This window comes from Pollachius pollachius, assembly GCF_949987615.1.
Source record: "Pollachius pollachius genome assembly, chromosome: 7".
In the NCBI taxonomy this organism is placed as follows: Eukaryota; Metazoa; Chordata; class Actinopteri; order Gadiformes; family Gadidae; genus Pollachius; species Pollachius pollachius.
Genome location: NC_136940.1, coordinates 15,252,041 through 15,267,040, shown reverse-complemented (window position 1 = coordinate 15,267,040; position 15,000 = coordinate 15,252,041). Strand labels below are relative to the sequence as shown.

At 45.2% G+C, this 15,000-nt stretch overlaps 1 protein-coding gene across 1 annotated transcript in view; it reads right to left on the bottom strand.

The window, feature by feature from the left end:
• The window catches only part of dab1a (DAB adaptor protein 1a), a gene marked incomplete at its 3' end in the record, with an annotated part of 105,925 nt that overhangs the window by 4,140 nt on the left and 86,785 nt on the right, over positions 1 to 15,000 (bottom strand). Inside the window, exons 6-12 of the mRNA XM_079740607.1 lie at positions 13,550 to 13,669; positions 12,446 to 12,484; positions 12,039 to 12,101; positions 9,896 to 9,949; positions 3,568 to 3,726; positions 1,316 to 1,378; positions 952 to 1,051 (exon numbers count right to left, since the gene is read on the bottom strand). Of these exons, the coding sequence (XP_079596733.1) occupies positions 952 to 1,051; positions 1,316 to 1,378; positions 3,568 to 3,726; positions 9,896 to 9,949; positions 12,039 to 12,101; positions 12,446 to 12,484; positions 13,550 to 13,669 (598 nt within the window). The remainder of the gene's footprint in view (positions 1 to 951; positions 1,052 to 1,315; positions 1,379 to 3,567; positions 3,727 to 9,895; positions 9,950 to 12,038; positions 12,102 to 12,445; positions 12,485 to 13,549; positions 13,670 to 15,000) is intronic.

The following is a 15,000-nucleotide window of genomic DNA, read 5'->3' as shown; positions in this document are numbered from 1 at the left end:
GACTGGGATAATCCCTTTTCGTGAGGCAGGCCTTATGAATGGACAGACCTCTCTATTTGATGCACTCTGACTGATGTACAGCACAACTATTCTCTATCTATTACACTCACACACTGCCTCTCCTGTCTGCACCACCAAATGTTATGATACAGAAACAGGGCAGCACATAATGCTCAGAGGCCTTTATGCACCTCCTTGGCAGATCGTTAGGAGAGGAAAAGGGAAAGTGTGAAGGAGAAGTGAGTAGAAGGGATGTGAGGGGAGAGGAGAGGAGAGGAGAGGAGAGGAGAGGAGAGGAGAGGAGAGAGAAGAGGAGAGGAGAGGAGAAGAGAGGATTTAATAATAGCGGAGAGTGGGGAGGTATGGAACGATAGGCATGTAAGAAATTGGAGAGGAGAAGAGAGGAGAAGAGAGGACTTTAAAGGCGAGGAGTGGAAAGGACGAAACATGTTTATAATACTGTCTGAGAGGAGGAGGAGGAGGAGAGGAGGAGAGCGCAGCGCAGCAGTGTAATCCACAGAAGCAGCGTGCATACCAAAGAGTCTCTCCCCCAGCCATCCCCACATGTTTATTACGTCCCTGCTGACCGGCCCAGTAAAACTGAGCCAAAGGTAAAGCAGAAATGCCCGGGCCTGCACTAAATGAAGCATTTCATATTCAACGCATGGCAACCTCTTCTCCACTTCCCCAACCCTCCCACCACATCAACCTCCACATCTCCATTTATCATCCCCCCCCTCTCCGGCTCTCTATCTCCCTCCTACCCACCTACCTGCTTCTGCTCTTCTTATCTTAATCAATTTTCTCTCTTATGTCTTCCTCCTGTTCAACTGTCCTTATCTCCCGATGTGTATTTGTTTTCTCCAGCCCTGTGTGTGTGTGTGTATGTGTGCACGCGCGTGCTTGTGTGTCTGTGCATGAGTAAGTGACGCACACGGAGCAGGGTGTTACCTGAGGGCAAAGAGGTGGGGCTGAAAGAGGCAAAGAGTTCTGAGGGGGGCTGCAGGCCCAGGGAGGGGTCTAGCAGGGTATTGGCGGGAGAGGCGGGGGTCTTCAGCCGTGACGATTGGATGGAGAGAGGAGAGGGTTGATCAGAGAGCAGACACGTATTCATGACAACAACAACTACAATGTTTTTGTCCTGAACATGCACAGATGTATGTAGGTCAGGAGAGTAGAGGTCCCCAACACAGGAGAAGATGAATGCGAAGAACTGCAGCATGGGTATTGCAGTTCTCATTCTCTGCGGATCCACATTAATGGATGCTACCCAACACCAGGAAAATAAGTCAACGGAAACAAACATGCTACTCACGGATGGAGAGGTGATATCCGGGGGAGTGGACATGTCTCCAAAAAGCTCTAGTTGGTTAATATTCTGAGAAGCAAAAAGAGCACAGAGGAATGGCCAGGTGTCAAGAAACTGATGGAAAACAAAAAACTAAGAGAAAAACCACACCAACAGAGAGTATTACTCTGGGGACATAGATATTCATTCCGTTGCAACATGCACAGTGTGCACAGTGTAGCATGCTACAGCGAGGCGCGCAGCACAGCATGCGTAGGAGGAGGGCAATGTGCCCGGTGCCTACCTCTGGACGGGACAGTGACAACCACATCCCCACACAGCAGAGGGGATGATGAGGTCATGGTGAGATGGGGCAATGGAATGAAATGATTGGTTAGGCTGGCGTGGTACATCAGATTGACTCTAATGCTGGGTCCAGTTCTGTGTACATCCCTCAGCCCGCAGCTGAGGGCAGCTGAGGGATGTACACAAGAACCGATAGTCACTTTTTATTGACCTCTTTTGGCTTTTAAGTTGAAGAAGTACGCCGTCTCCATGGCAATACCCTAAATACTCCCTTCTTGTTCTTTGGCATTAGCACACGGTGTGTCCTAAAGGATAGGGATATCAAAGGACCGGATTACGATAGAAAGGCATTTATATGTGATCAGCCTTTAGACTGTCTGCACTTCCCTTTCATACTTAAACTTTTTCTCCTCCCCCCGAACCCCCCTCCCCCCACCATCCCCCCTCTGCGATCATTTCCTTTCATCTCTTCCCTTTCCGACATTAATAATATCTTAACCCCCGGTGGCAAGTTAAGGGAAGTCTATTTTTAGTAGTTAAAAGGAATTTAAGCCTTGCACACATGGTCAGAGATTATCATAAATCACAGATGCGGGTAATTTCTTTTGAGATAATGAATGTTCTTGGAATATCTTCTTTTGTCTCGCTAAACTCATAGGTCACACATAGACCGGAAACTTCTTCTTGTCTGTCTATCAGAAAATGGATCGACGAGCGTGCTTCTAAATGAGGATCATGTTTGAGAGAGAAAGGGAGCGAGAGACAGAGACAAGGTCGCTAGGAGACGGCAGCACAATACACTAGATATCTGAGATACCTCCAATTGGGCAATTACATCATTTTAGCGCCACGAACAGAATTTGCCAAATAATTAAAGAGCATACATATCCTTTTTCTTTGGTAACTGAATAATTACAGACTGCTATGTCAATATCTGAGCCGTTGCTGGTAATCCACTAACATAATACATTGTTTCAGTAGAAGGCTTGCTATTGGCATTGGCTTTACGAGGGAGAAGTAAATATGAAGGACGTTTATGGATTTATGGACCGTCTCTATACCCCGGGGCCTTGGCCCCAGCCATGTTGAATGATGGGGTAAGGGGTGGACAGGTCACGGTCTGCAGGGTAATGCCAGGGTCTTTATGAATGTGTTATTAACGTGTGGAGAGTATCTTGACTCTCTGGAATGAACCACTGACCCTGCACAAACCTCCACCCGCCTCACCCTTCATCCCCGTCCACCACTCCACCCGGTATTGGCCCAGACAAATCTCTGATGGACAAAATGACCTTTGCGTGTGTTCAGAGCGAGAACCACCGCTTGACGTTTGTGTGCGGTGATTTACTTCCTCTCAATACGCCCCACTTACCTCTGCCTCAAGTTGGTCCAACCTCGTGTACACACACAGTCACATACGCAGAGGCACATCCACACACACACACACATACACACATACAGACACTTACACACAGACGCAGGCACGCACACACACACAAACAGACACACACACACACACACACACACACACACACACACACACACACACAATGTCACGGATATACAGGCCGCTACGCACACAGGCACAGACTCATACATACATAGGCAGTTACACACATACACACACACACACAAACACAGGCACACACATACAGGCATGCACACACATACACACGCACGCACACACACACACACACACACACACATACACACAGTCAACTGCTTCTGGCAAGGAAACTTTCTATGTGAACCCTTATTCCTGATTAGATCTGGTTGCCATTGAAACGCCTCCAGGGGGTCAACAGTCAGGGGTGAATCACAATGTTCTTAGTTCATGACAATAAGTAAATAGAAGGATTTACTGAGGTGGGGGGGAGGTGGAGTTGGAGTTCAAAGGAGCAGTTGCCAGGGGCAACCATAGAGTAAAACATTTATCTTTCAAGAGAAGGAAGGCAGGGTTGCTGGTTCCATACCTGGGTCACCATTCCAAAGGTTAAATCTATCAGGTCTGCCACTGCCCCCTGTGGCTGGGCAGGTTCAGGTGGTGGTTCTGAGGATGGTGGCTGATGATGATGACGATGATGATGATGATGATCATCATCATGGTTATGAGAAGGTTGTTGCTGCCCGTTCTGCAATCACAACCCTTTTTTTTCAGATGGCACAGGTGAATGGACAAACAGATGGAATAGACAGACAAAAACACAAAAAACAAGCTGGCGATACAAAAACAGTGTGGTTCTGAATACACATGGAAAGAAGAAGAAAGGCAAGAGGATGGTGTACAATTTACTGTTGGTGGATAGCAATCACAATGCCTTCACGTGTACAAAGGCCGTTTCAGAAACACACGCATACACACACTTACATACTTGCACTCACACACACACAAACAAGTACACGCACACACACACGCACACGCACACGCACACACACACACACACACACACACAGATTTACCACATGCGCAGGAACACACACACACACTTACCAACACCACTACACACACAAAAAAGAATTTTGCTAAGGTTTTTCTGCAGACCTGTCAAGGGGGATCTTCTCAGACACAGAGACCTAACTCAATGGTTTAAAGTGGTTTTCACACTCATCCTCGGGTTGCTTCAAACCGCAGCGCTCTGAGCGGGTTTAAATCCCATTGTTGCTGTAAAGCCACGATGTACGGAACCCTGGTGAGCGAGACAGAAAGAAGGACATGACAGCCAGGCAGCGATGTAGCGAGAGGCTGGATTATAAAGCACACTGTTGGGGGAAAAGTAGTAGTAGAAGGAGGAGGAGTTGGATAAAAATAAGGCTCCACCCATCTTTGCCATAACGTTTCTCTATCGCTCTTTCCTCACCCCTCCTCTTTTATTTTCATGTTCCCCCATCAATCTGTTTCTTTGTCCATCCCAGCCTTTTCATCTCTGCCAACTGGCACTTCACCCTGCACATCATGCCTTCCCCCACCTCACTGCTTGCCCCTTCATCCTTATCGCCGAGGATGACACTTATCAATTAGCCATCTCCAGGGAAACGGTAATTACCTGGGCATGTGTGTTCCGCGGACAATTAACACAGCCCTGTTAATTAAAGCCACCTTGCTGCACCCCTGCAGTCTGACTGATCACTTTGCGCAGACACACACACACACACACACGCACACACACACACAAACACACCCACTCAAGGTTATTCTGAGGTAAACCTTATTTTTGGCCAATTTAGGTACTCATTCACAGTTGTGCTTTATTTATCAACCCACCAGTGAGCTGCCATGATGATGTGCATAGGTTGACCTCCAAGTGCAGAAACGGGAAGTCAACGTGATGCAGTAACCCTGCATGTGTTGCCTGCAGGCGCAAAACATGTCTCATCTAGTTTTACTGTGCGGGTCAGGATACATTACCTGGATGGACTACCCAACCCCAAAAATGTAAATAGAACAAGAATCTGTATGTGTGTGAGTGAGTGATTAATGACTTTATGAAGAGATTTGGATTTCCCTGCAAGCTAAGGTTGGAAGAGATGATATAATCATATTTGGAGTTGAACTGAAGCGAGGGAGATGTGGGGTCATATCGTTCAGCTAAGAGTCAGAGATATCAACATTGGATTTTTTCGTTATGATGTACACAGTGCCACGCTAGGGTACATCAGGTAGCTTAGCATCTCACAACACCAGCAGGGTGTGAAGGATGGGAGAGCAGAAAGAGAGAGAAAGAGAGGGATAGAGAGAGAAAGAGGGACAGAGAGAGTGAAATAGAAATAGCCACCAGCAGGGTGTGAAGCATGGGAGAGCAGAAATAGAAAAAGAGAGAGAGAGAGAGAGAGAGAGAGAGAGAGAGGGAGAGAGAGCAAGAGAGTAAGAGAGAGAGAGAGAAAGAGAGAAAAAAAGAGGGATAGAGAAAGAGGGACAGAGAGAGAGTGAAATAGAATGACAGAAAGAGAAAGAGAGAGAGCAAGAGAGTAAGAGAGAGAGAAAGTGGCAGAGAGAGAAATATAATGAGGGAAAGAGAAAGAGAGAGATAGATAGATAGATAGATAGATAGATAGATAGATAGATAGATAGATAGATAGATAGATAGATAGATAGAGAGATAGCGAGAGAGAGAGAGAAAGAGAGAAAGAGAGAGAGAGAGAGAGAGAGAGAGAGAGAGAGAGAGGGTGAGAGAGTACCCATGCCGTAAGCCTCTTAGTGGAGGCAGAGGGAAAACATGGAACCACAGTGGTGGGAGACTGAGTCAGTGTGCCCCATCTGACAGAATAGATCTCTGCTTGGTTGCTGAACCACTAGAGGAGTGCAGCTCAGCACCCCACCCAAGACAGACAGACGGCCAGACAGACAAAATGACAGACAGTGGGGGGGAGGAGGAGGCACCCTGGACGGACTGCAGGACCACTAAAACAGACACGGTGCCCTAGTAACAAGGGAAGTAGAGAATCACACACTAGTTATTAAAGGCTCATGAATGCACACCGACCCACACACCGACACATATACCCAAAAAACATATTATGTGATTTATGTAAATCAGACCTGCACATATACTTGATATGACATGACACATGGAGAAGGCAGTGTTCCACATCCCATGTTATTGCTTTGCACCCATGAACCCCAGCACATCTGTATTGTTACATGTAATCCGTGTCCATTAAAGAACCACAGCCAATGACAAAATATGCATTCTGAGGAAGCCACAATAAGATCATGCGGGCACATATTACATTCACTGGCAGCAGCGAACCCCAGACTGGCATGCTATATCAAGACAGCTCCCATGCAGTCATGGCAGGAACACATGGAGAGAGCCGGGCTCCCTCACCTAGCTCAACATGCACAAGCACATACACACACTCACACACAGGCCCAAGGCACAACTAGGAATACGTGCAAATAAGGATGGGAGCCCAATAGACACACACACATACACACACACACACACACGCACACACACACACACACACACACACACACACACACACACACACAGTAGTACACAGAGATGGGACAAAGTCACTGTTTGGCAAGTCCCAAGTAAGTCCCAAGTCTTAGCAGTCAAGTCCGAGTCGAGTCCCAAGTCAAGACAGGGAAAGGCAAGTCGAGTCCAAGTCAAAGTCACACCAAAGCCAAGTCGAGTCCAAGTCCAAGTCCCAAACTTTTTCAAGTCTTGAACAAGTCACTGTTTTTTTACCTAACAATGTCATTATTAGGCTATCAATCATAATTTCACAACATATCACTCTAATGTACAGTGTCATTTCTTATCAATACAGTTATAATACGTTCATTCTGTCTTCAAATGTGTTATGATATGCGCATGCGCCGAAATCTTATGTTGTTAAAAGTAGCCCAATAGGGTGGGAAAAACCGCTCAATCTGGCAACGCTGCCTGAACGTCCTCAAAATGTAGCCCAATAGGCCGGTAAAAACCGCCCAATCTGACAACACTGCTAAACATCCTCTCCAGCGTCAACGTAAATCAATGAGACCAACTGAAACGAAGCCGATATGAAACCTAAACTGTGATTCTGAAGAAAGGATAAATGGAAAAAATTCGAAAATTCCGAAATTCCGTTTAGATATTATTGAAGATACGAGTGTGTAGATTTGTTAAATTTTTTGAACGAAGGTAAACGGAAAAATGTTTAAGGCGTGTTCACTCTCCTGGTGATAACGAGACGGCTCGCCAGTGATGACGCTCACGCTTACGCGTGTTCCCGACAGCAACCGTTCATGTGCACTTGGGAAACCGGTTGGGAATGTAAAAGTTCTTCAAAGCAGGGCTTTTTTATCCGATAAAAACTGAGCTAAACAGAACTTAGTAGGATCAGTTTCAACTTTGCATGCCTTTATTTTCTTGATGCCTATTACCTACTATCCTTTTGTTTTTTTTTATGAGAAGCACATACAGTATTGCCACTGGAAGGCAACACTTGCCTTTATCTAGAGCTTGTTTACCAGTACACAACGTTTAAAACTGAGCAAAGTCATGCCAACAGACGTTACAACATCAATCAATAGTAAAGTATGTGATATGATGGTTGATTCTTTTATATTGAGTAAAACGTTCATGTTCCGCCATGCTCATGCACGTCACTAGTAAACCATACGTCACCAACTGGGAAACTCTGTTATCAAAATTTGGCCCGAGTTACCAAATGGAAGTAGAATCATAACAGCGTCATGAGGTGTCGTTCACGCGAACTTTCCGACGTCGCGAAAATGTTTTCTCCATATTTCCAGCGATGTGAACGCACCATTAGTTACGTTTACATGATGACGGTCTGAACAGAAGACGCAAAAGTGGCGTCGCGTCTTCACTTTTTATTCCGCGTTTAGACGAGCGTTTTCGGGAGGAAATATGCGCGCATACGGTGACGCAAAAGTGTGTGGATTTCGATTGGGTATGCATGTCAGGCGGCTAGGTGGTGCTGTGATACACAATCACACAACATCGCCATGTCTGAGCGCATGCGTAGAATCTTCCTTCTCTTATCTGCGCCGCGAAAACCAAAACATAATTACAGATCCTTCTCTGTTCAGTAATACTATCTGTACATATCCTGTACATTTCGTGGAAAGACTCCTGTAAGTTTATTATTATTATTAATAATAATAATAATAATAATAATAATAATAATAATAATAATAATAATAATAATAATAATAATAATAATAATAATGCATTGAATTTATATAGCGCTTTTCTAGACACTCAAAGACGCTTTACAGTGAAGGGGGGACCTCACTAACCACCACCAGTGTGTAGCACCCACTTGGGTGATGCATGGCAGCCAATCTGCGCCAGAACGCTCACCACACACCAGCTTGAGGTGGAGAGTGAGGGAATTAATAAGTCAGCCAATTATACAGGAGGATGATTAGGGGGCCAGATTGAATGAGCCTGGTTGGGCCAGGACACCGGGGAAACCCCTACTCTTTGCGATAAGTGCCTTGGGATCTTTTATGACCTCAGTGAGTCAGGACCTCGGTTTTACGTCTCCTCCGAAGGACAGAATGCATATTAGACTAGCAAGAGCAGCTTGACGATCCGACGCATGGAAATAACCCAACATGTTTGTTTATTTCCCTGTACTGGCGCTGTATGTGACGTAAACGCGTATGCGACGTGAGCAGATCTGAGCAGAGTTTTGCGTCTTGGCAGTGTAGACTGAAACGCTACGGCGGAGCGTATTCAAGTTTTCCACTCTGAAGGGTGGTTTCTGATTTTTGTGTTTTTAAGCCCCAAAAACGCCGTCACCGTCTAAACGAAAGGCACTTCCGTTAAAATATTTGGTCGCTTTTACCCTCAAGCGTCCTTGTGTAAACGGGGCCTTAAGTGTCCGAGGCTGGCCAGACAGCTTCAATGGGACCAACTCAAAACGCAGCCGATATGAAACCCAAACCCAGCCTTAGGCTGGGTTGCACCAACATGGTTTAACTCTTAAACTGGATTAAATCAAAACGCAGCCGATAAGAATATAAAGTGTAGATTTGTCTTCGCTCGCTGTTATTTTTTTCATCTTCACGGATGTGAATGCGTCTTGGGTGTCTAGCCCAGCCCTCCAAGCGGCAAATATGTTAGATATCTAAAACAATAAATGTTTTTGACTCAAGACATGTCAAGTCATTACAAGTCAAAGAGGCAAAGTCCAAGTCAAGTCTCAAGTCAATAGCAGTCAAGTATAAGTCGAGTCGCAAGTCATGTGTAATTTTATCAAGTCAAGTCTGAAGTCATCAAAATCATGACTCGAGTCCAAGTCATGTGACTCGAGTCCACATCTCTGGTAGTACATTTATACAAATACTAGGAACAAGCACAGCCGTCAGAGCAGCACAGGGATAGTTCACCACACACACACACACACACACACACACACACACACACACACCAGCACAACAACATCTCCACAGAGCAGGAGCGGCACAGCGGTAGTACAATAACAACAACAGCAGTACAACAATGAGCAGCACAACACAAACACACACACACACACACATACACACAGCGCTGGGTCCCGGCAAACCTCTCAGGAGGGACCTGACTGACTGGATGGTAATGAACTGGGTTCACCTTGTGGGAGGGATGGGGGGACGTGGGACAGGACAAATAACCTGGGGATGTTTTCTCTGATGGTGGCCTGACATTAATATACCTGAAGATATAAAGATTGGTAAAGATATGGAGGTTGAACCACTGAGAGGTTTGTCTGACCATGGGTTGGGGGTGGGAGGGGGGGGGGGGGGGGGGGGGAACTGGGTTGAACAGCACACTTGCAAAGCACACAGTCACTCACTGGGTGTCGCTTTGGGACGTCATAGACTCCCTCCTTCTGCTGACTGGTTGGAACCTACACGGGGTCGGGGGGGGGGGCCAATCAGAATCAGAGAACAGCCAACACATTCCGTTATCTCCAGAACTCCCTCTCAAGTGAGCATCACAGCATAGGATGTAGGCGTGTGGATGTGTGTGTGTGTGTATGTGTGTGTGTGCGTGTGTATGTGTGTGTGTGTGTGTATGTGTGTATATGTGTCATCCAAGCTAATCAATGTGCTATCCCTCTAATCTGATCAACATTCTTTGTCTGATACTGGGTCTCTCTCTCTCTTTCTCTGTCCCACGCTGTGTCTGTGTGTGTCTCTCTATCTGGGTATCTGTCTCTCTCTCTCTCTCTCCCCCTCACTGTCTCCGGGCCTTCCCATCCCTCTCTCCACTCGCTGTCTCTCCATCTCGAATAAAGAATGGATAACACCCAGCTGCTTATCACCCCGTGAGACATGTAATAAGTCACATTGTCAGATTGTCACACACACACACACACACACACAAACACACACACACACACACACACACACACACACACACACACACACACACACACACACACACACACACACTATCTCTGTGTCACGCACCCATGGGGGCTTGACCATGTGTGTGAGAAACGTTGATTTATGAAATCCTGGATCCTTTTGTTAGACGGTTGTAATTGACACAGTGCCCGATGTGTTTTTCCTCCAGGTTTCGACTAACATGTAGTTTTACCATAAGTTTTAAATGTGTCTCTCTTTGGTAATTCCACCACTATCCTGTAAATGCTACAGTGCCACCCTCCCCTCCCTGTCTTTATCCTATCTTAACCCATTAGCTCCTGAATAATGTTGATGTCTCTCTAGCACAGCCACTTGTTTACTCCCTTCCAATATTTATATCCAGAACATTGCATCTTTATTCATATGTTCGTTCCTCTGTGGACCGCTGGTTGCGCATTGTTGTTCTAATGCCTGCAGTCTGTGTGTGAGTGTGTGTGTGCTTCTGTGTGTGTGTGTGTGTGTGTGTGTGTGTGTGTTTCAGTTTGTGTGTGTGCGTGTTTGCATGCGTTTTTGTGAGTGTTTGTGTGTGCGTGGTTAAGTGTGTTTGTGTGCATGTGTACGTTTGTGTATCATCTATGCATTTATTTGTGAGTGTGTTTACGTGTGTGTGTATGTGTATGTTTGTGTCTATGTGTGTGCGCATGCATGTGTATACATGCGTTTGGGTCTGTGTTTTGGTGGCGTGCCTAGTGGTGCGTGCGCCAGCACCCAGTCTATTTTCCATCCATTTTATTTAAAGATCAAACAGAAGGCGGTGATTAATCTTTCTTTCTCCCTCGTTCTTTCATCTCCGCGGGAAACCGCAAAATGGGGGAGGAAGAAAAGAGGAGGGGTCTGTCCACACACCCACACATACACATCTATACACACAAGCACACACATATATTCAACGTCCCCTCCACCCACCCACCAACTCATCCATTTTCTATCCCGCTGATGGAGGTCTAGCCAGGCCTTGGGGGGGTGCGGGGCACCCAGAGAAAGGCTTCCATCCCTGGGGTCCAATGCTCTACAGGCCCCTCCAGAGACCGGTCCTCCCATTTTTACGCTATTTGATTTTAGGATTCAAATTCTCTTGTTTCATGTGGGGAAGAAAATGTATTTTGAATACGGAAACAAAAAAGATGGCAACTAAAGAAAGCTTGTCATCGCTCACTTCTGGAGAGTAAATGGAGAGAGAAAGATTGTCTAGAGATAAAGGATTTAAGGCTTTCCTTGTTAAAATAACCCTTGTATTGGGTATTGCTATTTGATGTAATGCAGTATGTGCGGCAGAAGATATGACTAAGCTGATGTCGTTTAAAAATGTCTGTCTCTACTGTGTGCAGGTTTTTTTTAGCACCAGACATATTTCTCAAAAAGTCAGTAGGCCTTGCTGACAGAATGGACAACTTTAATTTGTCTTTATCTTTTATTGTATGTGGATTTGTCCCTTATACTAAATAGATAAAAACCTAAACAACTAAAATAGAATACACATGGCCTCCAATCTATTTATTATATCTCATTAACTTACACACTTTTCCACGAATCAGACACAAGCATAGCAGAGCAGCTTGTGGGTACCTGATAAATGCTTTCCTCTGATTGGTCACGGATGGGTTCATGTCCCGCCTCAAACACAATGTACTACAACGTCAGCAGCAGAAGGAGGAGCAGAGGAAGAGAAGAAACAGGAAAATAAATCTGAAGAAAAGGAATTTGAGACAAACTTTGGTAATAAATTGCAGAGATGATAAGGCGTCAATAGGCTTGGATTTAAAAAAAACCTGAATTGGATTGTAATTAAAAAGCACCCATACATACAACAAGGAGCAACTGAATAAAAATACAAAAATACAAAAGAAACCCTCCTACGGCAACAGGGAACCACACGGGATCACGCAGACACACAGGCAGACGTGCACAGAGAAACACGGGAGGACATAGAATACAGTGGTTAAAAGCAGCGTTGTGATTGGTCAGGAAGTTACCTGGTACACAGGGTCCTCAAGGTCTTCCTCCAGAATTGTCTGCAGCCGGGCGGCAGCAGGAAAAAAAGAGAGAGAGACAGAGAGAGAGACAGAAATACAAAAAGAGAGAGATAGAGAAAGAGAGGGAAAGAAAGAGAGCGATAAAGGGATGTAGGGAGAAGGAAAAAAAGATAAATCGAAAGAGAGTGAGGCAGAGGGATCCAAAGCAGTGAGAAGGAGGAGAGGGGAGACAAGAGGAGAAGCCGAGGAGGCGGGGAGTTAAGCCAGTGAAGGAGAAAGAGTAGGCGAAGAGAACAGCAGGGCTTAGCAGCTCCTCTGTATTCAGATGAGCGTTCAGCAATCATCAGACACAGACAGAGAGGAGGAGGAAGCCCACATAACAGGCAGGCAAGATGACGGTGAGGAGATAGGACGCCTGGACATGGCAGATGGTCTCAAGGACTCTGCTGCATCAATATGCATTGACTTTATTTACACTTTAATTAGTTTGTTTCAAGGAGTCTACTGCGCAACTTAAATACAATGCCAAACTACCAATACAGAGTATAAAGGCTATATATATATTTAATGTATTTTACATTTAAATGGTTTCAAATATTCCTCTCAACCACAGTGGTCATATAGATACAAACCATAAAAGAGGTGCATCACCCTCAAAGAAGCTAAACAGATTCATGCCTGCTAATTCTCAAAAAGCTATAGAACAATGAAATGATCAATTGCTAATACGGTTTCATATAAGAAATTGATCAATGGGGTTTGTACCTCATTTAATAGTTTGTGTACTTGGCGTACCAGCATGTGTGTGTGTGTGTGTGTGTGTGTGTGTGTGTGTGTGTGTGTGTGTTTGTGTGTGTGTGTGTGTGTGCGTGTGTGTGTGTGTGTGAGAGTGTGAGTATGTGTGTGTGCTCTAGATCAGGGTGGGTCCCTGATAGATCGTGTAGGTGTTGTAGATATATATGGTGATAGTGTTGGGTGTTTGTGTGTGTGTGTGGGTGTTTGTTACTGTTGTAGATCCTTGTGGTGATAGTGGTGTGCGTGTGCGTGCTCGTGTGTGTGCGTGTGAGTGCGTACGTGTGTGTATGTGAGTGTGTGTGTATGTACCTGATAGACAGCTTGTTCACACTGCTTGTCTTTCTGAGCCTTCTTCTCCATCTCCTCACGCTGTTTGATCTCGTAGATGAGCTGGAACAGGTCCCGCAGATCCAGGATCACTGGCTCTGCCTGGACACGCAAGACAGAAACACCCTGGTCATTAATAATCCCCCACACAGATCTAATCTTCATGAAGCAGATCCCTGATATGGAAAAACATGAAGTTGCCACCCTCAATATAAATCATTTCAAAATTGGTGTATTTGAAAATATATATTTAATAGATCCGGCTCAATTTTATTAATGATTCACCAATAAACACAAAACACCGTTTTTTTAAGTCACTTTGTTTATGTATACTGCTGAGTCATACACACAAACACACAAACACACACATACACACACACACACACACACACACACACACACACACACACAGACATAACCGCAAGAGCCAACGCCTTCTCCTTTAGCTCCACCATCCTGTTGTAAGTCATGTCGTCTGTCAGTCAGACACGCTGCCTGGACAAGCATACCGTCCAATCTCGCATAACTCTCCCCGTGAGGACTCCCCCAACAAATGCTCCCCTTGTTTGGGCAACTGTGGCAGGACAGGAGAACAGTGACAGGACAGTTTGAAGAAAGAACACATCTTCTAGTGATCTTTGTTCCTGGTCTACCTTTAGATCCTCTTTGTGTATTAAGAATAATAATATTCACAGCCAAAAATGTTATTCATTAGCCGTTTCCCTTTCACTGCAACATCTCCATGACAAATAAATATGGTGCGGGATCATGCACACTCATCATCATCCTAGTGAATAGTGACGTTAATAAAAACTCTAAATATTAATGATATTTTATGGAGATTATATTTGGGAATGAAAAGGGAGGGACCTCTGAGAATAAGTAGTGGAATCTGCTCAGCTACATCTGTGGAAGCTGGTGACCAAGCTAACCTTTTATCATGACATAATAGTACTCCTATCATTCCTTTACAATTGTACTTAATAAATTGGGAGGGATTGAAAGATGAACCACAGCCAGCATTCAGAAAGTAATCTGCACAATTCCATTTCCCCTACCACACAAACTCCCAGAACAAAACTCAAATTGCCTTGCGAATTTATCCAAACAAACTATAAAAAAAAATAGAAAAACTCAATCAGAAGTGGAAAAAAAGGCAATTACTCTGTGAACTCACTTCTTAAATTGAGCTGTTAGAAGCAAACCCTGAGTCCTTTATGAAGACGGAGGCGCTGCACGGCTAATTCACATCAAAGTGCTTCTGGTCCAATTACAGCCTGAGCTGCTGTATGCAGATGGACAGCCAAGTCTACACCTTCTCCTCAATAGGCCTCGCAGCCTCAGAAGTCCATGCCACCCACTCAACCCCCGCACACCCCACCCCTCCACCCACACTGTGGGAAAGTCAAGTAGGATCGTCAGACAAACCACCA